Below are 26,189 nucleotides of genomic sequence, written 5' to 3' on the forward strand. Positions count from 1 at the left end.
ATGACGGCGTAGTGTGTTACTAATGGTTTTCTTTGAGACTGTGGTCCCAGCTCTCTTCAGGTCATTGACCAGGTCCTGCCGTGTAGTTCTGGGCTGATCCCTCACCTTCCTCATGATCATTGATGCCCCACGAGGTGAAATCTTGCATGGAGCCCCAGACCGAGGGTGATTGACCGTCATCTTGAACTTCTTCCATTTTCTAATAATTGCGCCAACAGTTGTTTCCTTCTCACCAAGCTGCTTGCCTATTGTCCTGTAGCCCATCCCAGCCTTGTGCAGGTCTACAATTTTATCCCTGATGTCCTTACACAGCTCTCTGGTCTTGGCCATTGTGGAGAGGTTGGAATCTGTTTGATTGAGTGTGTGGACAGGTGTCTTTTATACAGGTAACGAGTTCAAACAGGTGCAGTTAATACAGGTAATGAGTGGAGAACAGGAGGGCTTCTTAAAGAAAAACTAACAGGTCTGTGAGAGCCGGAATTCTTACTGGTTGGTAGGTGATCAAATACTTATGTCATGCAATAAAATGCAAATTAATTATTTAAAAATCATACAATGTGATTTTCTGGATTTTTGTTTTAGATTCCGTCTCTCACAGTTGAAGTGTACCTATGATAAAAATTACAGACCTCTACATGCTTTGTAAGTAGGAAAACCTGCAAAATCGGCAGTGTATCAAATACTTGTTCTCCCCACTGTAGATTGATGAGGATTTTTTTTTTTTATCCATTTTAGAATAAGGCTGTAACGTAACAAAATGTTGAAAAAGTCAAGGAGTCTGAATACTTTCCAAATGCACTGTAGATGCCAGGATAAACTTGGGGCTGGACCAGGGGCATTTCAGCATGTCTATATAACCTATGCCAAACAAGGCACTTGCATACACTATGGCAGTGGTTCCCAAACTATTTATAGTCCCGTACCCCTTCAAACATTCAACCTCCAGCTGCGTACACCCTCTAGCACCAGGGTCAGCGCACTCTCAAATGTTGTTTTTTGCCATCATTGTAAGCCTGCCACACACACACTATACGATACATTTATTAAACATAAGAATGAGTGTGAGTTTTTGTCATAGGACCAGGGCACAAATAATAATATAATAATAATCTATAATTTTGCTCTTTATTTAGCCATCTTACATATAAAACCTTATTTGTTCATCAAATATTGTGAATAACTCACCACAGGTTAATAAGAAGGGTGTACTTGAAAGGATGCACATAACTCTGGAATGTTGGATTGTATTGGAGAGAGTCTCAGTCTTAAATCATTTTCCACACACAGTCTGTGCCTGTATTTAGTTTTCATGCTAGTGAAGGCCGAGAATCCACTCTCACATAGATACGTGGTTGCAAAGGGCATCAGTGTCTTAACAGCGGGATTTGCCAAGGCAAGAAACTCTGAGCACAGCCTATCCAGAAATCTGGCAGTGGCTTCTGATTAAATAACATTTTCAGGGCCTCCCGAGTGGCGCAGTGGTCTAAGGCACTGCATCGCAGTGCTAGCTGTGCCACTAGAGATTCTGGGTTCGAGTCCAGGCTCTGTCGCAGCCGGCCGCGACCGGGAGGCCTATGGGGCGGTGCACAATTGGTCAGCGTTGTCCAGGTTAGGGGAGGGTTTGGCCGGCAGGGATAACCTTGTCTCATCGCGCACTAGCGACTCCTGTGGCGGGCCGGGCGCAGTGCACTCTGACACAGTCGCCAGGTGTACGGTGTTTCCTCCGACACATTGGTGCGGCTGGCTTCCGGGTTGGACAGGCATTGTGTCAAGAAGCAGTGCGGCTTGGTTGGGTTGTGTTTCGGAGGACACACGGCTCTCGACCTTCGCCTCTCCCGAGTCCGTAACTACTACCAATTGGATACCACGAAAAAGGGGTGAAAAAATAAAACATGTTTTTATTTTTTTATTCACAGAACCGCTTGTTGCAATTTCGATGAGGCTCTCTTGTTCAGATATCGGCAAGTGGACTGGAGGCAGGGCATGAAAGGGATAACGAATCCAGTTGTTTGTGTCATCCGTTTCGGGAAAGTACCTGCATAATTGCACACCCAAATGCTTCACTATATCACATTTGACATCGGCCGTAAGCTTGAGTTCATTTGCACACAAAGAATCATACAATGATGGAATGACCTGTGTGTTGTTAATGCAGACAGAGAAGAGCAACTTCTTAATCATAGCCTCAATTTTGTCCCGCACATTGAATATAGTTGCAGAGAGTCCCTGTAATCCTAGATTCAGATCATTCAGGCGAGAAAAAACATCACCCAGATAGGCCAGTCTTGTGAGAAACTCGTCATCATGCAAGCGGTCAGACAAGTGAAAATTAATTAATAAAAAAAAAAACTGTCTATACTTTGACCCTTGATAACCAGTGCACTTCTGTTTGTTGTAAAAGCGTTACATGGTCACAGCCCATATCATTGCATAATGCAGAAAATACACGAGAGTTCAGGGACCTTGCTTTAACAAAGTTAACAATTTTCACTGTAGTGTCCAAAACATATTTCAAGCTGTCAGCCATTTCCTTGGCAGCAAGAGCCTATGGGTGGATGCTGCAGTGTACCCAAGTGGCGTCGGGAGCAACTGCTTGCATGCGCATTCCCACTCCACTATGTCTCCCTGTCATGGTTTTTGCGCCATCAGTACAGATACCAACACATCTTGACCACCAAAGTCCATTTGATGTCACAAAGCTGTCCAGTACTTTAAAAATATATTCTCATGTTGTCCTGGTTTCCAGTGGTTTGCAGAAGAGGATGTCTTCCTTAATTGACCCCCCGTAAACGTAACGGACATATACCAGGAGCTGTGCCAGGCCCGCCACGTCTGTTGACTCATCCAGCTGTAACGCATATAATTCACTGGCTTGTATGCAAAGCAGTAATTGTTTCAAAACATCTCCTGCCATGTCACTGATGCGTCATGAAACAATGTTGTTTGATGAAGGCAATGTCTGCTCAAGAGTTAAGGTTTCCCGCGAGAGAGTAACGGTTAATGTGACTGGATGTTAATTATTTGACTAGGCTACCTGTATTTGACATTGTATTGTTATTTCGCTGAACACTAGATGGTTTGATTTTATTTTTGGCAGTGAAACGAGGCTACTCAGGCGAGAAAGAAAACTCACCCAAATGTATAGCCCTTTGGGAAATATGAATGTACTGTCTGAAAATTTGAAGAATAAAAAAAGGGCATTTTAATTTTTTTAAACGTGAATCACATTTTTATTTGGCATACCCCCGACGGCATTGCACGTACCCCTGGGGGTATGCGTACCCCGGTTTGGGAATACCTGCACTATGGTAATAGACAGGTCACAGGGTCAATAACATGACATCACTACTCACATCAATGGACTTTATGTCACATTGTAATGGCAGGCCTGTTTTTGTCTCAACATTTATGCACAGAAAATGTAAGATTGTAGTCCTTCATTTTATTTATTTTTATTTAACTTGTATTTAATGAGGCAAGTCCAGATGGCTCTACTATTATTTTGTTCATTTTTAATGTATGAATAACTTTTGGAATAATGTATTCTTTGTCTCCATACACATTACATTGTAGGCATACGCTAGGCCTACTACTCTACAATTGTTTAGTTTTAGTTGTGGATTGTTTTCCAGCATTAGGCTAGATATAATAATTGATGGTAATGTCAATGAGAATCCCAGGGAACCCCTCAACCTCCAGCTTCCCTGAGTCTATCCCAATCAAACACTCCTACATTCATTGGGAGACTGTCAGCTGTTCATTCATAAAAACGACCAGGCATCCATGAACCGCTTCAGTGCACAAGAAGTAAACATATCAATATTTCCAAAGCAATTACTTTCATTTTTTACAACAGTAAGAATACTGATAGTGTCTCAGCATTTTGCATTAAATGGCTTTTTTCTTGACTTTTGATAAAAGATGACTTTATACAGTGCCTTCAGAAAGTACTCACACCCTTTGACTTTTTCAAAATGTTGTTGTGTTACAGCCTAAATTTTAAAAGGGATTACATTTAGATTTTTTTGTCACAACAATAACCCATAACGTCAAAGTGGAATTACAGTACAAGTCAAGTTTGGACACACCTACTCATTACATTTTTCTTTGTTTATACTATTTTCTACATTGTAGAATAATAGTGAAGACATCAAAACCATGAAATAACACATATGGAATCATGTAGTAACCAAAAAAGTGTTAAACAAATCAAAATATATTTTATATTTGAGATTCTTCAAAGTAGCCACCCTTTGCCTTGATGACAGCTTTGCACACTCTTGGCATTCTCTCAACCAGCTTCATGAGGAATGCTTTTCCAACAGTCTTAAAGGAGTTCCCACATATGCTGAGCACTTGTTGGATGCTTTTCCTTCACTCTGCGGTCTGACTCATCCCAAACCATCTCAATTGGGTTGAGGTCAGGTGATTGTGGAGGCCAGGTCATCTGATGCAGCACTCCATCACTCTCATTCTTGATCAAATAGCCCTTACACAACCTGGAAGTGTGTTTTGAGTCATTGTCCTGTTGCAAAACAAATGATAGTCCCACTAAGCGCAAACCAGATGGGATGGCGTATCGCTGCAGAATGCTGTGGTAGCCATGCTGGTTAAGTGTGCCTTGAATTCTAAATAAATCACAGACAGTGTCACCAGCAAAGCACCTTCACACCATCACACCTCCTCCTCCATGCTTCACGTCGGGAACCACACATGCAGAGATCATCCGTTCACCTACACTGTGTCTCACAAAGACAAGGCGGTTGAAACCAAAAACCTAGAATTTGGACTCATCAGACCAAAGGACAGATTTCCACCGGTCTAATGTCCATTGCTCGTGTTTCTTGGTCCAAGCAAGTCTCTTCTTATTAATGGTGTCCTTTAGTAGTGATTTCTTTGTAGCAATTCGACCATGAAGGCCTGATTCACGCAGTCTCCTCTGAACAGATGATGTGTCTATTATTTGAACTCTGTGAAGCATTTATTTGGGCTGCAATCTGAGGTACAGTTAACTCTAATGAACTTATCCTCTGCAGCAGAGGTAACTCTGGGTCTTCCTTTCCTGTGGTGGTCCTCATGAGAGCCAGTTTCATCATAGCGCTTGATGGTTTTTGATTGACTGACCTTCATGTCTTAAAGTAATGATGGACTCTCATTTCTCTTTGCTTATTTGAGCTGTTTTTCCATAATATGGACTTGGTCTTCTTTATACCACCACTACCTTGTGACAACACAACGGATTGGCGGAAAAAGCATTAAGATGGAAAGAAATTCCACAAATTAACTTTTAACAAGGCACACCTGCTAATTGAAATGCATTCCATGTGACTACCTCATGAAGCTGGTTGAGAGAATGCCACGCGTGTGCAAAGCTGTCATCAAGGCAAAAGGTGGCTATTTTGAAGAATCTGAAATATATTTCGATATGTTTAACACTGTTTGGTTACTACATGATCGCATATGTGTTATTTCATAGTTTTGATGTCTTCACTATTATTCTACAATGTTTGAATAAGTAGGTGTGTCCACATTTTTGACTGGTACTGTGTCGTTTTTAAAATTTGTACAAATATAATAAAAAAGAAAAGCTGAAATGTCTTGAACCCCTTTGTTATGGCAAGCCTAAATAAGTTCAGGAGTAAACATATGCTTAGTAAGTCACATAATAAATTACATGGACTCACTGTGTGCAATAATAGATTATTTAACATTATTTCTGAATGAGTACCTCGTCTCTGTACCCCACACATTCAATTAATTATCTATAAGGTCCTTCAGTAGAGCAGTGAATTTTACACACAGATTCAACCACAAAGAACAGGGAGGTTTTCCAATGTCTCGCTAAGAAGGGCAACTATTGGAAGATGGGATTTTTTTCTTCCTAAAAGCAGACATTGAATATCCCTTTGAGCATGGTGAAGTTATGAATTACACTTTGGATGGTGTATCAATACACCCAGTCACTACAAAGATGAAGGCGTCTTTCCTAACTCACTGAGTACCACTATTCATATTTTCAAGCATGGTGGTGGTTGCATCATGTTATTTTTTTTTAAATTATTTTTATTTTTTTACCTTTATTTTACTAGGCAAGTCAGTTAAGAACAAATTCTTATTTTCAATGACGGCCTAGGAACAGTGGGTTAACTGCCTGTTCAGGGGCAGAACGACAGATTTGTACCTTGTCAGCTCGGGGATTCGATCTCGCAACCTTTCGGTTACTAGTCCAACGCTCTAACCACTAGGCTACGCTGCCACCCCATGGGTATGCTTGTCATCGGCAAGGACTAGGGAGTTTTTGGGGGATTAAAATATATGTAATAAAGCTTAGCACAGGCAAAATCCTATAGGAAAACCAGGTTCAGTCTGACACTGGGAGACAAATTCTTCTTTCAGCAGGACAAAAACCTAAAACACAAGGCCAAATATACACTGGAGTTGCTTACCAAGACAACATTGAATGTTCCTGAGTGGCTTAGTTACAGTTTTGACTTAAATCGTCTTGAAAATCTATGGCAAGACTTGAAAATGACTGTCTAGCAAAGATAAACAACCATCTAAACAGATCTTGAAGAATGAAAAAAAAAAAATATGCTAATATTGTACAACCCAGGTGTGCAAAGCTCTTAGAGACCCAGAAAGACTCACAGCTGTAATCATTGCCTAAAGAGACTCTAACATGTATTGACTCAAGGGGTTGAATACTTATGTAATCAAGATACAGTATATGACGTTTTCATTTTTCATGAATTTTTTACATACTTTAGATTTTTTTTTCTACTTTGACATTAGAGTATTTTGTGTAGATCATTGACAAAAAAATGACAATGAAATCCATTTTAATCCCACCTTGTAACACAACAAAATGTGTAAAAAGTCCAGGGGTGTGAATACCTTCTGAAGGCACTGTAGATCTATGATTCCCTTTGGCAGCTAATTGTATTCATAAAATGTGTATTATGTACATTAAAATGTGAGTAAGTGATTTGGTTGGTTCCTCTCTGCATTCCCTCTCTGAGCTTGGAGACCACCTCTCTTTCATCAAATTGACATGACCTATCGCTGTTGACATCCATAAAGTGTTGCGCTGTGGGCTACGAGGTCTCCCCCACCCGTCCAATATAAATACAGGGATAGCACTTGCCAAGGCACACAACTTCTGCCCTTTTCCACTTGAAACAGATCTCTACCCGGCGTTACAGGGATCTAATATCCTCCGTCGCAATGAAAGTAAGTTGCCTATTAGGGAGGTATATTTTGATCTTTGCGTTCTCACGAATGGAGATGCGCATGGCGCACACAAATTATTACGTTCTTGTCATTTATTTTGAACGCATATTTGTTTCACATTGTCCGCCTGTTCATACAGCATAACTCTACTTTTACATGTTTCAGGGTGTGAGGACTATTACAGCTTATGCACTTGCGCTTTTACTTCTGGCAACGCTCGTCTCCCATTCGTGGAGTGCACCGAAGGGCAGTTTCCAGAGGAGAAATTGGTCGCCTCAGGCAATGCTGTACCTCAAGGGCACCCGTATGTCTACTACCTATTTTAGCCTAACCATACTTTGCATTCCCTTGACATACCTTTTAAATGTATTTCTGCATGTATGTCCTCCACAGAGAATAATTGGAAATAATATGCATTTATTAGCTGTTATTATGGCACAACAATAATGATATTTAATGTAAAGAGATTAACATTATCATTTAAATCTGAAGTTGTCCTATTATTTACTCCTTATGTATGTTTATTTATGAATGCAACTAAAGTATATTGTATTTCATAACTGTGTGTGACTGTGTGTATGTTGCTATTACAGAGGGACGGCGGTTTATCAGCGAGGACCGAAAAGAAGGAGACGTATATGACACATTACATTTAGGTAAATACAATACGCTTGTATTTGGCAGTATGCACATATTCTTCTTTTGTGTGGCTCTTCTACTGTATGGTTCTGTAAAGTAGTGCACTGTATGGGGAATAAGAGGATTTGAGATTTTACCATCATCTTTTACTTTGACCTATCATTCCTCTGCATGACATCCTTTTTTCAGAGACTCGCAGTCAAAACACAGAGAAACTCCGTGTGAACCAGGCAGCCACAGTCCTGCTCAACTTCCTGCAGCAAGCCAAGGAGGACAGTGAGTTGGCTCATATTGGAAACTACAGTAATGGTTAAGGATACATCCAAGCTAGCTAGGAAAACCACCTCAATAGGCGCTAATTCAGGCATCGACTTCCCCCAACTACATCCAAGCTAGAGGTTTGAAATGGCCATAAAGGTAATTGCACTGTTAACCTTTTTTTGTTTCAGGAGAAGAAAATCTTGAACAACTGTACTTTCAAGACTTGCCGGCATGGAAAAGAGAGTACTTCTGATGTGTTTTATAATGTATTTATTATTGTTGATAACATTCTAATCTATTGTATCTGTTGATCTCTTGTTGGATGTAGAATATTTAATGCGACGTGAGAAAAACACTGGACTCTAAGTACGGCTGCACTGAAAATGTTTGAATGTATTATTTAATAAAATGTGGAATAAAATTATTTAAAATTCATAGCAACACTTGTCTGGGGGTATCTGATCATGGAAGTAATGTGTTCAGGACTAGGTTTGGCCATCCCAGCCTATAGAGAGAGAGAGACCTCTCAATGCAATTCCTGATATATAACTATTGACTAAACTATTCATGTCTCATATCCTATGGGCATGAGGGGACTTTTAGCATCAAAAGATTAGGCATTTTCTCTTAGAAAATATACATAGGTAGTATGTGTAACAGCTACTTGAGACTCAGTGTCCCTACAACAGAGCTAATATTGTACGTTCTGGGCTGGAACAAAAACCTCCACATACTGCAGCTCTCAAAGACCAGGGTTGGCCATCCCAGGCAAGTAGCGAGAGATCTTTCAGTTGGCAGACTCTCCTGGGTGTGTCTTCTTGCCCTCGGGCATGGCACCCAGAGTGAATGGGGCTTTGATGTTCTGCCTGTCCCTCTCCGCCTCCTTATCTTCATCATACGGCTCTTCGTCATCATCCTCCTCATCACTGTGGTGGGGGGTGGAGTGCACCGACGCCGAGGGGGAGGGGGGCACAGAGCCGGGGCGGGGGTAACGGAATCCCTCTGTCTGAGGAGAGAGAGAGAGAGAGAGAGAGAGAGAGAGAGAGAGAGAGAGAGAGAGAGAGAGAGAGAGAGAGAGAGAGAGAGAGAGAGAGAGAGAGAGAGAGAGAGAGAGAGAGAGAGAGAGAGAGAGAGAGAGAGAGAGAGAGAGAGAGAGAGAGAGAGAGAGAGAGAGAGAGAGAGAGAGAGAGAGAGAGAGAGAGAGAGAGGAGAGACAAATTATTCACGTCTGTGGAAAAACCACAGTGCAACTGTACCTGTACAATACATACAACATACAAACTATGAACAAATGAGCAGAGAGAGAGACAGGGAGAGATTGTTTTACTTAAGAGGACAGTGCTTAGAGAACAGTAGTAACAGATTGCACAAATACAAAATCATGTCTTGTCATTTACTAAAATGTTAGGTTGTCAATTAAAGCGAAGGGAATGGATGAACTCTGGGTCTCTGATGCATCTATAGTGTCAATCAATAGAGTCAGAGGAAGACAAACTCTCCTCCGTATCTCACCTGTGGCGGGGCCAGCGGCTCCATCTTGAACTTGTCAGGGAAAGCCCTGCTGAGAGCCAGGCTCCGGGCGTGCATGTAGAACTGCAAACATAAATCAACTGAATCAATTGAACCACAAGTAAAACACAACTGAACCAATTACAAATCAACTGAACTAGTCTGAAGATGGAACAATAAAATACTTCGCAGAGGAAAGAAGGGACATTGTTTACATTATATGTTACAAAAATAAATCGTACAAATAACAAAGAATAGCAATGAAGTTAGCACCAAAAGCACGCAATTCCGTGGAATTACTTTCAGTATGCTGCAATGTTGGTCATAGTATTTTGTTTTCTAAACTTTGTTGCATTGTGAGATTCACTTGCCTTTCAAACCATTAGGTAAACAGGGACATGAACCTATAGTGACTCACCCGTCCCAGGTACCTCCAGTCCAGCAGGTCCGACAGTCTCTCTGTGCGGTTCCTCTGGATGATGCGCTGTCGTCTGGACTGCTGGCAGAACCCGAACATGAACTGGGTCAGCTGGTTACACGAGTCATCTGCCGAGCGGAACCGCCGGTCCACTATGTAGATCCCTGAGAGGAGCGGGACAGGAACAGACCACTGAGACGCAGGAATAAAGCATTCCATTCTAATGTAAACAGAGTATTTATTCTATTCTAAACTGCTGACTGATAGTAAGTAGGGGCTTGCATTTCACTGATAAAAAGAGTTCTTCTGGTTTTGGGGCACTCCCGAAATATATCAGACCTCTTCCATAAGAGGTCAATCAAACTTTGCACTGATTTGGTGATGAAAGTGAAGAGGTCTATATGCACGTACATACCGTATGCCGTGGGGTCTGACACATGTTCCTCCATGAAGCAGCCGAAGCCAGACAGGTTGGTGGTCACACTGGGTATCCCCATCACAGTACACTCACCTGGGGAACAATAACAACATATTAGTGCACCCACACATCATACAACTCTCCGCGCACATGAAGGAATACACAAAAACAACGACACAAACATTAGCCAGAGAAAACCCAAGTGATGGAGTTTATGTTTGCAGGCTTTGTACAGTGAGGAGAACAAGTATTTGATACACTGCCGATTTTGCAGGTTTTCCTACTTACAAAGCATGTAGAGGTCTGTAATTTTTATCATAGGTACACTTCAACTGTGAGAGACGGAATCTAAAACAAAAATCCAGAAAATCACATTGTATGATTTTTAAGTAATTAATTTGCATTTTATTGCATGACATAAGTATTTGATACATCAGAAAAGCAGAACTTAATATTTGGTACAGAAACCTTTGTTTGCAATTACAAAGATCATACGTTTCCTGTAGTTATTGACCAGGTTTGCACACACTGCAGCAGGGATTTTGGCCCACTCCTCCATACATACCTTCTCCAGATCCTTCAGGTTTCGGGGCTGTCGGTGGGCAATACGGACGTTCAGCTCCCTCCAAAGATTTTCTATTGGGTTCAGGTCTGGAGACTGGCTAGGCCACTCCAGGACCTTGAGATGCTTCTTACGGAGCCACTCCTTAGTTGCCCTGGCTGTGTGTTTCGGGTCGTTGTCATGCTGGAAGATCCAGCCACGACCCATCTTCAATGCTCTTACTGAGGGAAGGAGGTTTTTGGCCAAGATCTCGCGATACATGGCCCCATCCATCCTCCCCTCAATACGGTGCAGTCGTCCTGTCCCCTTTGCAGAAAAGCATCCCCAAAGAATTATGTTTCCACCTCCATGCTTCACGGTTGGGAGGGTGTTCTTGGGGTTGTACTCAACCTTCTTCTTCCTCCAAACACGGCGAGTGGAGTTTAGACCAAAAAGCTCTATTTTTGTCTCATCAGACCACATGACCTTCTCCCATTCCTCCTCTGGATCATCCAGATGGTCATTGGCAAACTTCAGACGGGCCTGGACATGCGCTGGCTTGAGCAGGGGGACCTTGCGTGCGCTGCAGGATTTCAATCCATGACAGCGTAGTGTGTTACTAATGGTTTTCTTTGAGACTGTGGTCCCAGCTCTCTTCAGGTCATTGACCAGGTCCTGCCGTGTAGTTCTGGGCTGATCCCTCACCTTCCTTATGATCATTGATGCCCCACGAGGTGAGATCTTGCATGGAGCCCCAGACCGAGGGTGATTGACCGTCATCTTGAACATCTTCCATTTTCTAATAATTGCGCCAACAGTTGTTGCCTTCTCACCAAGCTGCTTGCCTATTGTCCTGTAGCCCATCCCAGCCTTGTGCAGGTCTACAATTTTATCCCTGATGTCCTTACACAGCTCTCTGGTCTTGGCCATTGTGGAGAGATTGGAGTCTGTTTGATTGAGTGTGTGTACAGGTGTCTTTTATACAGGTAACAAGTTCAAACAGGTGCAGTTAATACAGGTAATGAGTGGAGAACAGGAGGGCTTCTAAAAGAAAAACTAACAGGTCTGTGAGAGCCGGAATTCTTACTGGTTGGTAGGTGATCAAATACTTATGTCACGCAATAAAATGCAATTTAATTACTTAAAAATCATACAATGTGATTTTCTGGATTTTTGTTTTAGATTCCGTCTCTCACAGTTGAAGTGTACCTATGATAAAAATTACAGACCTCTACATGCTTTGTAAGTAGGAAAACCTTCAAAATCGGCAGTGTATCAAATACTTGTTCTCCCCACTGTAAGTGGTGACAGGTCACCTGGTGTGTATCCCCAGGGCTCGTAGTAAGAAGGGAAGACCCCCAGGTGACAGCCTCGTACAAACTCCTCATAGTCCATAGGAAGCAGGGGACTGGTGGACGACAGGAACTCTGGGTGGAACACTATCTGAGAGTATCAGGAAACATGTCTGTTAGTACCATTTAGAATAAAATATAGAGATCAGCACTACGCTGGCTATACTGTATGCTCTAAGGGTCCTCTGTAGCTCAGTTGGTAGAGCATGGTGCTGGCAACACTAGGATAGTGGGTTCAAATCCCAGGACCAACTGTATGTAAAATGTATAGCTGCAAGTTCCTTAGGATAAAAGCGCCTGCTAAATGGCATATACAGTATACTCTAACACAGGGGCTCCCAAACCATTTTCCTTCATGACCCACCAATTGAGGTTTCTTTTGAGCCACAACCCACCATGAGTGTTGTGCGGTGAAAAAACATACACAGACCAAAAAACAAGTAAAACATATTATCGTGGCAGCGGAGAGGAAATGTTGCAGTTTCAAAACTAATCTCCTGCAATTTCACACATCCTGATATGGAGCTGAAAGAAAATGTTGCAATTTTAAAGCCAATTTCCTGAAATCCTATACATTTTCCCATGGAGCTTAGAGAACATTTTGCCGTTTTTAAGCCAATTTCCCTACCATTCTCTGCATTTTGACATGGCTAATGTTGTGTTGTTATGCTCAAACGTTATAACAAAATCAATGTGGTCCTGATCGTCTAGCTTTTATTTTGTTGATTGTAAATTCAAAGAAATTATAAACCTATTATTATATTATATCTTTTCTACCTACTTTCTATTTGGTTTTAGTTTAATGAAAGCGTTTTTTCAATACGAAAATGTATCTCTAAAATTAAATAAAACAAATGGGGAGTTGTGGAACCACTACTCTAACGGAATAAAGAGTACTTTGATAGTACGTACATTACTTATCATAAGCACGTATGAGTCTTTATGGGGTCTTTTATATTGTCAATGTCTCGGCTGCCAGGCTTTTCCGGACAATGCTTCAACTGGTTTAACACAATAAACGAGGCAAAACACTATCAAACACGGACATCAAACAAACCTCCTGCATACCTTGACTCGGTCAGTGCGAGCGTTGAAGAGGCCGATGCGTCTCACGTTGGCCAGGATGGGGTCGGAGGTGTCATCCAGCATGTTGTGAGTGGTCACTGGAGGAAGGGTGTGTCTCTGCAGAGAGGGAGACAGACAGAGTACAGTGTGCGTGTGTGTGTGTGTGTGTGTGTGTGTGTGTGTGTGTGTGTGTGTGTGTGTGTCTGTGTACGTGAGTGCATGTGCACGTGTTGTGACAGCGTCATCGTTGTGCACGTGCCTTGAGCAGTAAACATGGCGCGTATCAACATCTATAAGTCACTGATCCATGACTAATCACCTTTACGGGTAGACATTAGGAATATGGATCTGAAGGAGAATATCTAACCATTTGGCCTAATGATGTTTAATGATTCTCGTCTCCTGGGATTACCCTTGAAAAGAAACACAAGCCTTTCTCTCAGAATATATTAACTTGCATGTCAAAGAGTTGCTGAATAGACAGTAATGCTCAAAACATGTCACACGTAAACAGGCTGCTGCATCAGCTCTGAGGCGTAAGAACTTACCAGACACGCAAAGACATTTGTCACCGTAACCACTGTGTGAATGCAGCAAAAGTGGACACAGACAAGTCATTCTGTACTGGTACATCTAACACAAATGAGACTCGGGGTCAATAGAAATGGCGGTGAGAGTAACAACGGCCACAACCTGTCCACCCATCAAACACCCGGGTCGTAATTTCACGCCTACACACAAGTGACATGAATAAATCTAAGTGACAACACCATTTTCACTGGCACTTTGCTATTAAATACGGCAACAACACCCAATCTATTGACCCATGGCCTGCTGTCATGGAGGTTCAATGTTTCACGCTGGGCTGTATAACGGCAGGGACCATTCATTCATGATTTTAGCACCAGGAATCCCCCAGTCCCATTCTGAATTGACCACCTTACAGGGTGACCCTATAGGCCCATTTTACCACGTCAATGTTAAGTTACTCCTTTCATAAAACAGCAGGGTACAATATATAGGGATTCTCTGTACGATACATCACTATATTACCTTGTTGTCCAGTTGTCTCTGTCTTTCTACCACTCTGGTTGTCTCACACCCCAACTCTGTTTTAATTGGTGTTTATCATACAAACGTCTATACGCCGGTCTTTTAATCATAATGTAGACCTGACCCAATCTACAATATGGAGACTGCGTTCTCAACAACCTAACAGTTAATGGCTTTATTACTGTGTATAACTTACATCTTACAACAATTATATACACTGCTCAAAAAAATAAAGGGAACACTTAAACAACACAATGTAACTCCAAGTCAATCACACTTCTGTGAAATCAAACTGTCCACTTAGGAAGCAACACTGATTGACAATAAATTTCACATGCTGTTGTGCAAATGGAATAGACAAAAGGTGGAAATTATAGGCAATTAGCAAGACACCCCCAATAAAGGAGTGGTTCTGCAGGTGGTGACCACAGACCACTTCTCAGTTCCTATGCTTCCTGGCTGATGTTTTGGTCACTTTTGAATGCTGGCGGTGCTTTCACTCTAGTGGTAGCATGAGACGGAGTCTACAACACACACAAGTGGCTCAGGTAGTGCAGCTCATCCAGGATGGCACATCAATGCGAGCTGTGGCAAGAAGGTTTGCTGTGTCTGTCAGCGTAGTGTCCAGAGCATGGAGGCGCTACCAGGAGACAGGCCAGTACATCAGGAGACGTGGAGGAGGCCGTAGGAGGGCAACAACCCAGCAGCAGGACCGCTACCTCCGCCTTTGTGCAAGGAGGTGCACTGCCAGCGCCCTGCAAAATGACCTCCAGCAGGCCACAAATGTGCATGTGTCTGCTCAAACGGTCAGAAACAGACTCCATGAGGGTGGTATGAGGGCCCGACGTCCACAGGTGGGGGTTGTGCTTACAGCCCAACACCGTGCAGGATGTTTGGCATTTGCCAGAGAACACCAAGATTGGCAAATTCGCCACTGGCGCCCTGTGCTCTTCACAGATGAAAGCAGGTTCACACTGAGCACATGAGCACGTGTGACAGACGTGACAGAGTCTGGAGACGCCGTGGAGAACGTTCTGCTGCCTGCAACATCCTCCAGCATGACCGGTTTGGCGGTGGGTCAGTCATGGTGTGGGGTAGCATTTCTTTGGGGGGCCGCACATTCCTCCATGTGCTCGCCAGAGGTAGCCTGACTGCCATTAGGTACCGAGATGAGATCCTCAGACCCCTTGTGAGACCATATGCTGGTGCGGTTGGCCCTGGGTTCCTCCTAATGCAAGACAATGCTAGACCTCATGTGGCTGGAGTGTGTCAGCAGTTCCTGCAAGAGGAAGGCATTGATGCTATGGACTGGCCCGCCCGTTCCCCAGACCTGAATCCAATTGAGCACATCTGGGACATCATGTCTCGCTCCATCCACCAACGCCACGTTGCACCACAGACTGTCCAGGAGTTGGCGGATCCTTTAGTCCAGGTCTGGGAGGAGATCCCTCAGGAGACCATCCGCCACCTCATCAGGAGCATGCCCAGGCGTTGTAGGGAGGTCATACAGGCACGTGGAGGTCACACACACTACTGAGCCTCATTTTGACTTGTTTTAAGGACATTACATCAAAGTTGGATCAGCCTGTAGTGTGGTTTTCCACTTTAATTTTGAGTGTGACTCCAAATCCAGACCTCGTTGGGTTGATAAATTTGATTTACATTGATCATTTTTGTGTGATTTTGTTGTCAGCACATTCAACTATGTAAAGAAAAAAGTATTTAATAAGAGTATTTCATTCATTCAGATCTAGGATGTGTTATTTTAGTGTTCCCTTTATTTTTTTGAGCAGTGTACTATAACATTTACCGGAGTATATTTCATACATTATCTGTCTCTTCAACTCCTACCTGTGTGGCATAGATGGCTCTCTTCATGATGGTGAAGTCGTCTCTGTCCAGGATGGTGTTCATATCAGGGATGTCTCCTCTGAAGACATCATGAGGTCATCAGCAGGTCAGTAAGGCAACACTCAAGTAATCACATTATAACCCGCATGGACAAGCCCTTCATTAACACGGAAGCTCGTTCCACACTTTGGTAACGTGGAAGACCCAAAGGTCACACACCATCCGCACGAATGAACTAAGTGAAGCCTTAGTTCATTCATAACAAAAGCCTGCTTAAGGATTGCCTGGCTATATGGCAGGGTTGTCAAATAGAGGAGTGTTACACTGATATGACATACAGTACAGGTCTGGTGAATACACTGGTGGAAGAGAGCCGGTATTTTTTATTTACATTTAAATTGACTTACTTTAACAATGCCTCATAAAGCCTCTTGCCAAACTTATCTTTCACAGTGTGAGCAGTGTCCCTGTCCGAGAGAGATACATAGATAATCAGCAAACTGTTTAAGATTTAACATGTTCATGGGAACCATGTGGGCAACACGAGTTCCAAGGCAACATTCTCAGAAGAATAAAAAATTAGAATGTTATTTTCATGAAACGTTTTGGCGCTAACATCGCAGACATTTTGCAGAACTTCATGAGGTGTAGCATTGGGGGTTGTAGAGACGTACCAGAGCTGTTTGCGTACCGCCTGACCCTTCAGCGTCTCCACGTTAAAGTTGTTGGTCTTGGCTGGCATGATGAAGAACACCACCACTGTGACGTCATTCTTATGCACCTGGGAGAGAAGGGGGGAAAAAAACTTCAACTGTCGTTTTGCTATGAGAGAGACCAGTACATGTGCAGTATCTTTTAGAGGTCCATACCCTTAGCAGATAGTTGAGTCTGGACAGTGACTCCAGGAAGATGTCAACTCCCTTGTTGGAGAACTCATATCGTCCAGCAATAAAGAAGAAGAGAGTTTTCTCCAGATTGAAGTCCAGATGACTGACAAAAAACAAGGGAAAATAGTTTTATAACGGGCAATAGTAATATAGTTAGCAATATATTGGATAACAAACTTGAAAACATAATAAGGACCTAAGTTTTACCCATAGAAGTGTCCCCTGATGAATTCCTGAATCCGGCCCTTATTAGTGGAATGAAGGTTCTGGAACTCGTGCATGGCTGAGAACTTCTTGATGTTCAATCCGTTTGGAGTCACCACATCTGTACAGTAGACAGAGAGAAACCCAGCTTACTTCAATATCAAATATCCCTGCTCTGTCACTTTTTGTTCAATAGGAGGAAATAGAGTGAAACAGGAGAAAACCTTTTGAAACGTGAAAAGAACATTCTTATTGGACATAAATTGACATTTTCAGGTAGTACCTCCTCCATTTCAAAAGGTTTTGGTACGGTGAACCGTAATGTACAGGACCCTAGCCCCCTCACCTGGTTTCCTGTGCAGCATGTGGTTAGCCTCTACAGCAGTGATCTGGGATACAGTTGTAAAGACATGGGCACAGTGGACAGCAGCTCTCTCCAGACAGTAGCGATGGTAGATCTGCCTCTCACCAGCCTCCTGGTCTATGTTGAACTGACAGGGGCACATTAGAAATCAACACAATAGTCATTAATAGGTCATTGTTAAGAGATCCCTAGTGTGTAATTATCTATTGTCGTGCACATTCTAAGTAAATATCAGGTGAATAGTGAATGAAACCTGTGAACACAACTTTTTCAAATATTGAGATCTATAATAACTATTATTGGGGCTATGGGGTTCATTTCGAGTTTGTTTGGTATCTGTCAATCAAACAGTTTGACAAATGTTTGAAGTAAGATCACCCTTGAGTCTTCTGTCTGCCAGTGATGAGGAGGCTTCCTCTTCCTCTCCATAAGGAGAAGCTGCTGTCAATTACCCTGTCTGCCCAGTGAATGACCTTTAGGTCCACAATGACCTTTTTACACTTAGCCTGAGGGCCAATTACAATACCATACACCAGCGTGAACACAACACAGACCCATATCTCATTGACACCCACAGGGAAGATACTATGAGAAACTAAAATCAAACTAACTCTAACGATGCTTATTACGTCAACATTGTCAAAGCAGAAAAAGTTTGAGAGGAATTTGAATAACAAAACGTTATTGTGTGTGCGTGTGCGGCCTCTTTACCTTGCCAAGGTTGTTGTAGAAGTCAACATTTCCGGCACAGATGTATCTTCCCAACAGAGTGGCATGGGTTGTGAAAATGGTTGCCAAGGGAATCTTACGTGAGCGACAGAGAATAAGTCCTGCCCCTACCTGCCACTCATGGAAATGGGCGAGGACATTGGGCGAGTCTCCAAGCTCGTCGGTTAACTAGAAATGAAAGCAATTAATTACTGATAATTAGCTCTGAAATCTCATATTACCCAAGAGGGTGAATATGTATTGGGTAAAAAGAAGTAGGCTACTTGTATCATTTATTTTCAAAGGTATCTGACATTAAGGTATTCACATCAAGCATAAACCTCTTTCAGAGTATTTTTCAAAGCATCCTTAACAACCTGACAAATTACCTCTTTAAAGAACCAGGCAACCATGGATCCGAAGATGAGTGAGTCGTTGGCCTCTTTGTCGTGGGCGGGCATGCCGATACCACAGGTGTCCCACAGATCCCCCTTCCATCGGTCCAGGTTCCAGGCTGCTGACCCCGTGTCAAATAGGATCACATAGGGACTGCCCTCGATCAGCCAGCGCCCAAAGTACACCTAAAACATACAGTATAACCCCAACATAAGGGAAAGATATGTGTGGTTCTAGAAGACAGTACCAACCAACACGAGACCCACAATCACAGTATCAAACACATGGGGCAAAGCTGAAATACTACTAAATAATAGTTTCTGAAGCTGCTGATGTATTTCTTTGTTTCTGATCCTGGAGATGGAGTTTGTCTGCCATCTCGTGGATTCATCGTCTCTATCTAACTCTATTGGCGCAATAGTCTAGGCCTACTTCTGTAGAAGTGCGTGTCTGCCCTCTTCTGGCCAGAAAGTACTACTACAGTACTACTATTATATAACCACTTGCATGTCACAGCCATAGAATAGAATAGAAAATAATAGAATAGAGTAATTCTGTAGTAGAGTACCAGGCAGCCGTTGTCAATGAGGGCGCTCATTGCTTTCTTGATGGCTGGGTTGGGGGGCTCACACTGCTCCACCTGGGTGTTAAAGTTGTGTTCGTAGTACGGCCCCATCATGAATAAGTTCTCCCCCCATTCATCCACTGTTATCTTGGCCTTGGTCTGGATAACTGTGTAGATCCCACCCACTGGAGGAAATATATATAATATACATGAGATTCAAACGTTCTAACCTGTGACTTGTTATGACAACCATAAGAGGAGGTGTGTCCACATATTAAGATATAATTCTGCATGATATTGTGTGTTTTGCATGATTAATAGTCCAAGATACACTGGAATTAACAAAAACAAAGACCATGATATAAATAGCTTATAAATATAAATAAAAAACTGAAAATTCTGCATAGAAGATAAGCTACAGTTGTCAAATATTTGTGAAGAGGACCCTCAACAATCACAAACCACGGTATTATGTTTGCACACCGTCATACTGTAGGCGTATAAGACATTTCCCTGATGCCAAATACATTTACTCAGGATACCTGATCAACAGTGTTGGGGATGCTACTCTTAAAATATAGTTTACCAAGCTACTAATTGCTTCAATCTGGAAGAAGTTAAGCTAGACTAAAGCTACCCTTAAGAACAATATAGTTTAATTAACTAAATTGACTTTGAAAAAGTATTTCACTACGTCCAAACTGCATCTGAAATGTCATAGACTACAAATTGCAATAACAGATCACTTTGGGGTCATATGTAAACAGAACGTGTAATTTAGGCTACTAAATACAAAAACATTGTTTCAAGTAACAATTAGGCAGGTCTGATGCGGAAAAATGAACTACATTCTTGCCTACCCAAGAAGACACAACCAAGATTTGAATTCAGGTCAACTACCACCAAGCTATTGCAAAATGTAGTTAAATTCAAATCAAATCAAATGTTATTTGTCTCATGCGCCAAATACAAAAGATGTAGATCTAACCCTGAAATGCTTACTTACAAGTACTTAGCCAACAATGCAGTTTTCAGAAAATAGAGATAAGAAAATATTTACTAAATAAAATAAAATAAAAAATATACACTACCGTTCAAAAGTTTGGGGTCACTTAGAAATGTCCTTGTTTTTTCAAGAAAATCAAATTTTTTGTTCATTAAAATAACATCAAATTTATCAGAAATACAGTGTAGACATTGTTCATGTTGTAAATTAGTACTGTAGCTGGAAACGGCTGATTTTTTATGGAATATCTACATAGGGGTACTGTACAGAGGCCCATTATCAGCAACCATCACTCCTGTGTTCCAATGGCACGTTGTGTTAGCTAATCCAAGTTTATCATTATAAAAGACTAATTGATCATTAGAAAACCCTTTTGCAATTATGTTAGCACAGCTGAAAACTGTTGGTCTGATTAAAGAAGCCATAAAACTGGCCTTCTTTAGACTAGTTGAGTATCTGCAGCATCAGTATTTGTCGGTTCGATTACAGGATGGCCAGCAACAAAGAACTTTCTTCTGAAACTTGTCAGTCTATTCTTGTTCTGAGAAATTAAGGCTATTCCATGTGAGAAATTGCCAAGAAACTGAAGATCTCGTACAACGCTGTGTAATACTGGCTTCACAGAACAGTGCAAACTGGCTTTAACCGGAATAGAAAGAGGAGTGGGAGGCCTTGGTGCACAACTGAGAAAAAGGACAAGTACATTAGAGTGTCTAGTTTGAGAAACAGACGCCTCATAAGTCCTCAACTGGCAGCTTCATTAGTACCAGAAAAACACCAGTCTTAACGTCGACAGTGAAGAGGCAACTCCGGGATGCTGGCCTTCTAGGCTGAGTTGCAAAGAAAAAGACATATCTCAGACTGGCCAATAAAAATAAAAGATTAAGATGGGCAAAAGAACACAGACACTGGACAGAGGAACTCTGTAGATATTCCATCTATGTCGATATTCCATTAAAAATCAGCCGTTTCCAGCTACAATAGTCATTTACAACATTAAAAATGTCTACACTGTACTTCTGATTCATTTGATGTTATTTTAATGGACAGAAAATGTGATTTTCTTTCAATACAAGGACATTTCTAAGTGACGCCAAACTTAAAAGTGACACAATAAAATAACAATAATGAAGGGGGTACCGGTACCGAGTCAATGTGCGGGGGTACAAGTTAGTCGAGGTAATTTGTACAGTGACTATGCATAGATAATAAACAGTGAGTAGCAGCAGTGTAAAAACAAAGGGGGGGATCTGGGGACCCATGCCAAATCTTTTCAGTCTCCTGAGGGGGAAAGGGTGTTGTTGTATCCTCTTCATGACTTTCTTGGTGTGTTGGACCATCATAGTTTGTTGGTGATGTGGACACCAAGGAACTTGAAACTACCTGCTCCACTATAACTCTGTCTATGTGAATAGGGGCGTCTTCGGCCCTCCTTTTCCTGTAGTCCATGATCATCTCCTTTGTCTTGCTCACGTTGAAGGAGAGGTTGTTGGCCTGGTACCAAACTGCCAGGTATCTAACCTCCTCCCTATAGGCTGTCTCATCGTTGTCGGGATTCAGGTCTACCACTGTTGTGTCATCAGCAAACTTAATGATGGTGTAGGAGGAGTCGTGCTTGGCCATGCAGTTGTGGGTGAACAGGGAGTACAGGAGGGGATTAAGAACACACCCCTGAGGGGCCCCCATGTTGAGGATCAGCGTGGCAGATGTGTTGTTGCCTACCCTTACCACCTGTGGGCGTCCCGTCAGGAAGTCCAGGATGTGTTTAGTCCCAGGGTCCTTAGCTTGGTGATAAGCTTTGTGGGTTGAACTAGTTGAACTACATATACAGAAGTTCACTACTCCCAACACTGCATAAGTGATAACCTCTGAACTCTTCACATCAACAACAGGATAGACTCAGACAACAGATCCATACGTGTACAGTACACAGAACTTAATCAATCAATCAATCAAATTTATTTATAAAGCCCTTCTTACTTCAGCTGATGTCACAAAGTGCTGTACAGAAACCCAGCCTAAAACCCCAAACAGCAAGCAATGCAGGTGTAGAAGCACGGTGGCTAGGGAAAACTCCCTAGATAGGCCAGAACCTAGGAAGAAACCTAGAGAGGAACCAGGAAGAGCCCTATACTACAAAAAGTACATCATGTTTTTATGATCATTGCGACTCTCATGTCTAGTTCAGTCTATTTTCCAGGAACACACGTTTATTTTGCCAGTAAGGTTAAGGTTTATATAGTATATATAACCATAGTTCATATGGTTCACACATCCTCTTACACAAACAACATTAATACATACTGTATGTATTTGACAGAGATTGTGTATTTATCTTCAATTTAATGTTTAAAGGTTCAGACACTGAGACTCAGTTAATGTTCTCCACACTGTATTTTCACTGTATTTCAATATTTGCTCTTTTGGGGCCAAAGATTCAAAGATAACCTTATTTAGCAGAAAGGAGATGACAGGTGACACTGGCATTAGGCTAAACTGTCACAGCTCCAGAGGAATTTTAAGATGATCCTCTCAATCATGATAGTATCCCATATCTGACCACTCTGGACCAATAGTCCAGGGGTCATGAACTCTGTAAGAGTTGCTCCATATTTGTACTGCAACCCATCTTTACACAAAAGTAGTAACACTGCCTAAAATATATGATGGACTATTACAATTGAAAGGTCATCAATGGCATCTGTAGAGAAAGCATACAACATTGCATCCACTGTCACTATTACATTTACTGAGGAGGGACACAAAACAGTTATACTCCAAGGACCAAGACCATTGGAAGAGACTTCACAGTGAATTGTCTGTCTCCGTGCAAATAATTCTCGGTCAGGTAATACTAACCTTTATTAGTGACCTCCCAGGCTACCTCAAACAGCAGCAGGTCGTCTACAGGTAGATCTTCCTCATCCCACAGAGGCAGACCGCTCAGTGACGTCATGGATAAGGAACGGATCAGGGGCATGTTGCTGTCAACAAGTAGAGTTTTTGAAGTGAAGAAAAGGTAAGTGCCACTGATGCTCTCTCAGTTTGTTGGTCCTCTCCTCTGTAGGTTCAACTGTAAACTGTCTATCTTCTCACACCAGAATATCCCACTGGAGTTCACATGGACTCAGAAGAGGATACAACACACATCCCATGGTCCCAGTTCGTCACTCTAAGCAGTCCACTGTCCAGCCCGCCTACTTTTTGTGATTGAATCCGACCCTCGTCTTTGAACAGAAAGTCAACATTCCCTGGCTGCATGCACGGGACTGAAGTCCACACACAGACATCAAGAGGAATGTTTTGACAAAGCCAATAGTGAGCCAAAGTGGAGAATATACAGATGTAGGATCTTAATTTGAGCCAGTTTGCTACAGCAGGAAAATAATCCTGCAGCAACAGGAAATATTCATTATTATGTGGATTATAATTAATTGACATTTTTATAGGGGTTGATTTATTTTTCATTACTGGAAATTACAAACTTTTGAAGTCTTTTTAAAACTCAAATACACTACAAGTTTGCATTTCCTGCCGTGCAGGACAATTCTTAGCAACAAAAGAGTGATCGAATGAAGATCATACATAAATTATATATCAAAGTTTTACAGTCATTATTCTGTGGTTTCCCTAGCCTTGAACAGTACACAAAATTCATGATATTAAAAATACTCATTCACATTTGGATATTGTACTTTTTATATCAAAATGTAAATGTTTATTATTTACATCATGAATTTGTCCCTACTATTTATAGGGCTATGGTTTCCTCTTCATTTAGGCGCTGTAGACTATATTAGGCCTACTGGAGTTTTATTATCATGAATATCATATGTCTGCAATTGAGGGACCTCGACATTAATTACAGTAGCCTAAATAATTACACAAATCACACTTTATTTTTGAAACAATAGTTTAAGTTAGGGGGAAAAAACAGTAATTGCGACAACAACAAAACCTAGGTCGCCTATAGTTAATTTCCGCTGATGATGACGCAGCAGGCTGTACGTGACGCAACGTTGCTTGAACTTTGCTCTTCCTCATTCAGTGACAGCCAAATGTCAGGGCTGTTGAGTGTGTATCCACACATTGAAACCTGACCTCGCTCTTAATCCATGTTCAGCCCATGTAGCCTTTTCAAGCGTGTAGTCCTTTTCTCAATGTTGCCTAGCCTATAGGTGGTTTAGCCTATAAGCCTATTGGTGGTATATGGCATCATTTCTCAGCAAATAATCTCGATTCATTCCCAGAAATAGGCCCTATATGTTGTGTTGGCTTTGCAAACACTTGGCACCCCCATTCGTCCTGAATGGGGTTGAATGTTGGTCAAATATAACGCATCTGTCACGTTCCTGACCTGTTTTCTGTTGTTTTTGTATGTGTTAGTCGGTCAGGGCGTGAGTGTGGGTGGGCATTCTATGTTATGTGTTTCTATGTTGGTTTAGGGGTGACCTGATATGGTTCTCAATTAGAGGCAGGTGGTTTTCATCTCCTCTGATTGAGAACCATATTAAGGTAGGTGGTTTCACATTGTTTGTGGTGGGTGGTTGTTTCCTGTGTCTGTGTCTGTATGCACCACACGGGACTGTTTCGTGTTTTCGTTCGTTTGTTGTAGTCTGTTCCTGTTTCATGCGTTCTTCGGTTTTATGTAAGTTCTTATGTTCAGGTCAGTCTACGTCATTTGTTGTTTTGTAAATTCTTCAAGTATATTTTCGTGTTCGTTTTCGTCCTTGTTTAATAAATATCATGTCTAATTACAACGCTGCATTTTGGTCATCTGATCCTTCTCTCCTCTCCTCGTCTGAGGAGGAGGACGAGGTAGAAGAGTTTCGTTACAGCATCTGTCACGATCGTCGTAACGTGAAAGAGAGGAGGACCAAGGCGCAGCGTGAAATGAACACATATTTAATCAACGAAGACGAAGAACACTTTACAAACTAAACAAAACAACAAACCGACGAACGTGAAGCTATATAATGACAAGTGGAGACACAGGCAACTTACACATAGACATAGACAATCACCCACAACCTACCTAATGACTATGGCTGCCTAAATATGGCTCCCAATCAGAGACAACGATAGAAAGCTGTCTCTTATTGAGAACCAATCTAGGCAACCATAGACATACAATCCCCTAGACTAGACACTGCCCCATAAACACACAAAAACCCCTAGACAATACAAAACACATACATCCCCCATGTCACACCCTGACCTAACTAAAATAATAAAGAAAACAAAGATAACTAAGGCCAGGGCGTGACAGCATCCGATTCGGACAGACCGACATTACGAGAATCAATCATGGGTGAAGTCATTTAGTATTATCAATCATCACTATTGGACAACCTCAGGAAGCAGATGGAGGCAGTGCTAAAGAAGCATTCAGGAAGCACATCAGGTCAACTTGAAAAAGACGCAATGGATATATTTGACAATTTCATTGACCCTTTTGCTGGCGTTGCAGCAACATTTAGACAGGACAGTGTTATTAAGAAGCAGTTTAGCTGTTTGGACGCAGAGGAAATTCCAATTGCTCGAACCATATGCAGGATGAAATGTGGAGGATCAAAATACTTTTTCATCAAAGACAAATTATTTCATTATGTACCATTAGTCACAAGTCTAGAACAGTTCTTATCACACCCAAGGATTTTGTCTGTGGTTGAAAAGGGACCCCAGATGTGCAGGGAAAGTTTTTATCATGACATTGTTGATG

General features: G+C 41.9%; 2 protein-coding genes across 3 annotated transcripts; one reads left to right on the forward strand and one right to left on the reverse strand.

Moving 5' to 3' along the window:
• Positions 1 to 7,050: 7,050 nt before the first annotated feature.
• On the forward strand, positions 7,051 to 8,571 carry LOC139565795 (spexin prohormone 1-like). Of its 2 annotated transcripts, XM_071386365.1 has the most exons (5): positions 7,051 to 7,230; positions 7,396 to 7,534; positions 7,824 to 7,886; positions 8,059 to 8,145; positions 8,319 to 8,571. In XM_071386365.1, exons 1-5 carry the CDS (start codon positions 7,225 to 7,227, stop codon positions 8,381 to 8,383), a joined length of 360 nt encoding a protein of 119 aa, XP_071242466.1. In that variant the 5' UTR covers positions 7,051 to 7,224; the 3' UTR covers positions 8,384 to 8,571. The 2 variants fall into 2 exon arrangements, with proteins under 2 accessions (XP_071242466.1, XP_071242465.1); XM_071386364.1 differs by lacking the exon at positions 7,051 to 7,230 and having other exon boundaries at positions 7,387 to 7,534.
• Positions 8,513 to 23,673, reverse strand: gys2 (glycogen synthase 2). The gene is made up of 16 exons (XM_071386363.1): positions 23,327 to 23,673; positions 19,465 to 19,646; positions 18,890 to 19,081; positions 18,504 to 18,689; positions 17,775 to 17,919; positions 17,432 to 17,549; positions 17,207 to 17,327; positions 17,012 to 17,118; positions 16,745 to 16,804; positions 16,338 to 16,416; positions 13,437 to 13,550; positions 12,333 to 12,459; positions 10,473 to 10,568; positions 10,058 to 10,221; positions 9,643 to 9,723; positions 8,513 to 9,136 (listed from the first exon to the last, which is right to left on the reverse strand). The coding sequence occupies exons 1-16, from the start codon at positions 23,445 to 23,447 to the stop codon at positions 8,918 to 8,920; spliced, it is 2,112 nt and encodes a 703-aa protein (XP_071242464.1). The 5' UTR covers positions 23,448 to 23,673; the 3' UTR covers positions 8,513 to 8,917.
• Positions 23,674 to 26,189: the final 2,516 nt, after the last annotated feature.

The sequence above is a fragment of the Salvelinus alpinus genome, chromosome 37, assembly GCF_045679555.1.
Source record: "Salvelinus alpinus chromosome 37, SLU_Salpinus.1, whole genome shotgun sequence".
Lineage (NCBI taxonomy): Eukaryota > Metazoa > Chordata > Actinopteri > Salmoniformes > Salmonidae > Salvelinus > Salvelinus alpinus.

Coding starts and splice junctions, on each gene's coding strand:
- gys2 (XM_071386363.1), bottom strand. CDS start 23,447: ATGCCCCTGATCCGTTCCTTATCCATGACGTCACTGAGCGGTCTGCCT. Junction 17,328..17,431: donor ATCAGGGGACACTTCTATGG/GTAAAACTTAGG, acceptor GTTTTTTGTCAG/TCATCTGGACTTCAATCTGG. Junction 9,137..9,642: donor AGCCGCTGGCCCCGCCACAG/GTGAGATACGGA, acceptor CTCTCTCCTCAG/ACAGAGGGATTCCGTTACCC.
- LOC139565795 (XM_071386364.1), top strand. CDS start 7,387: ATGTTTCAGGGTGTGAGGACTATTACAGCTTATGCACTTGCGCTTTTA. Junction 7,535..7,823: donor GCTGTACCTCAAGGGCACCC/GTATGTCTACTA, acceptor TTGCTATTACAG/AGGGACGGCGGTTTATCAGC. Junction 7,887..8,058: donor ATATGACACATTACATTTAG/GTAAATACAATA, acceptor TCCTTTTTTCAG/AGACTCGCAGTCAAAACACA.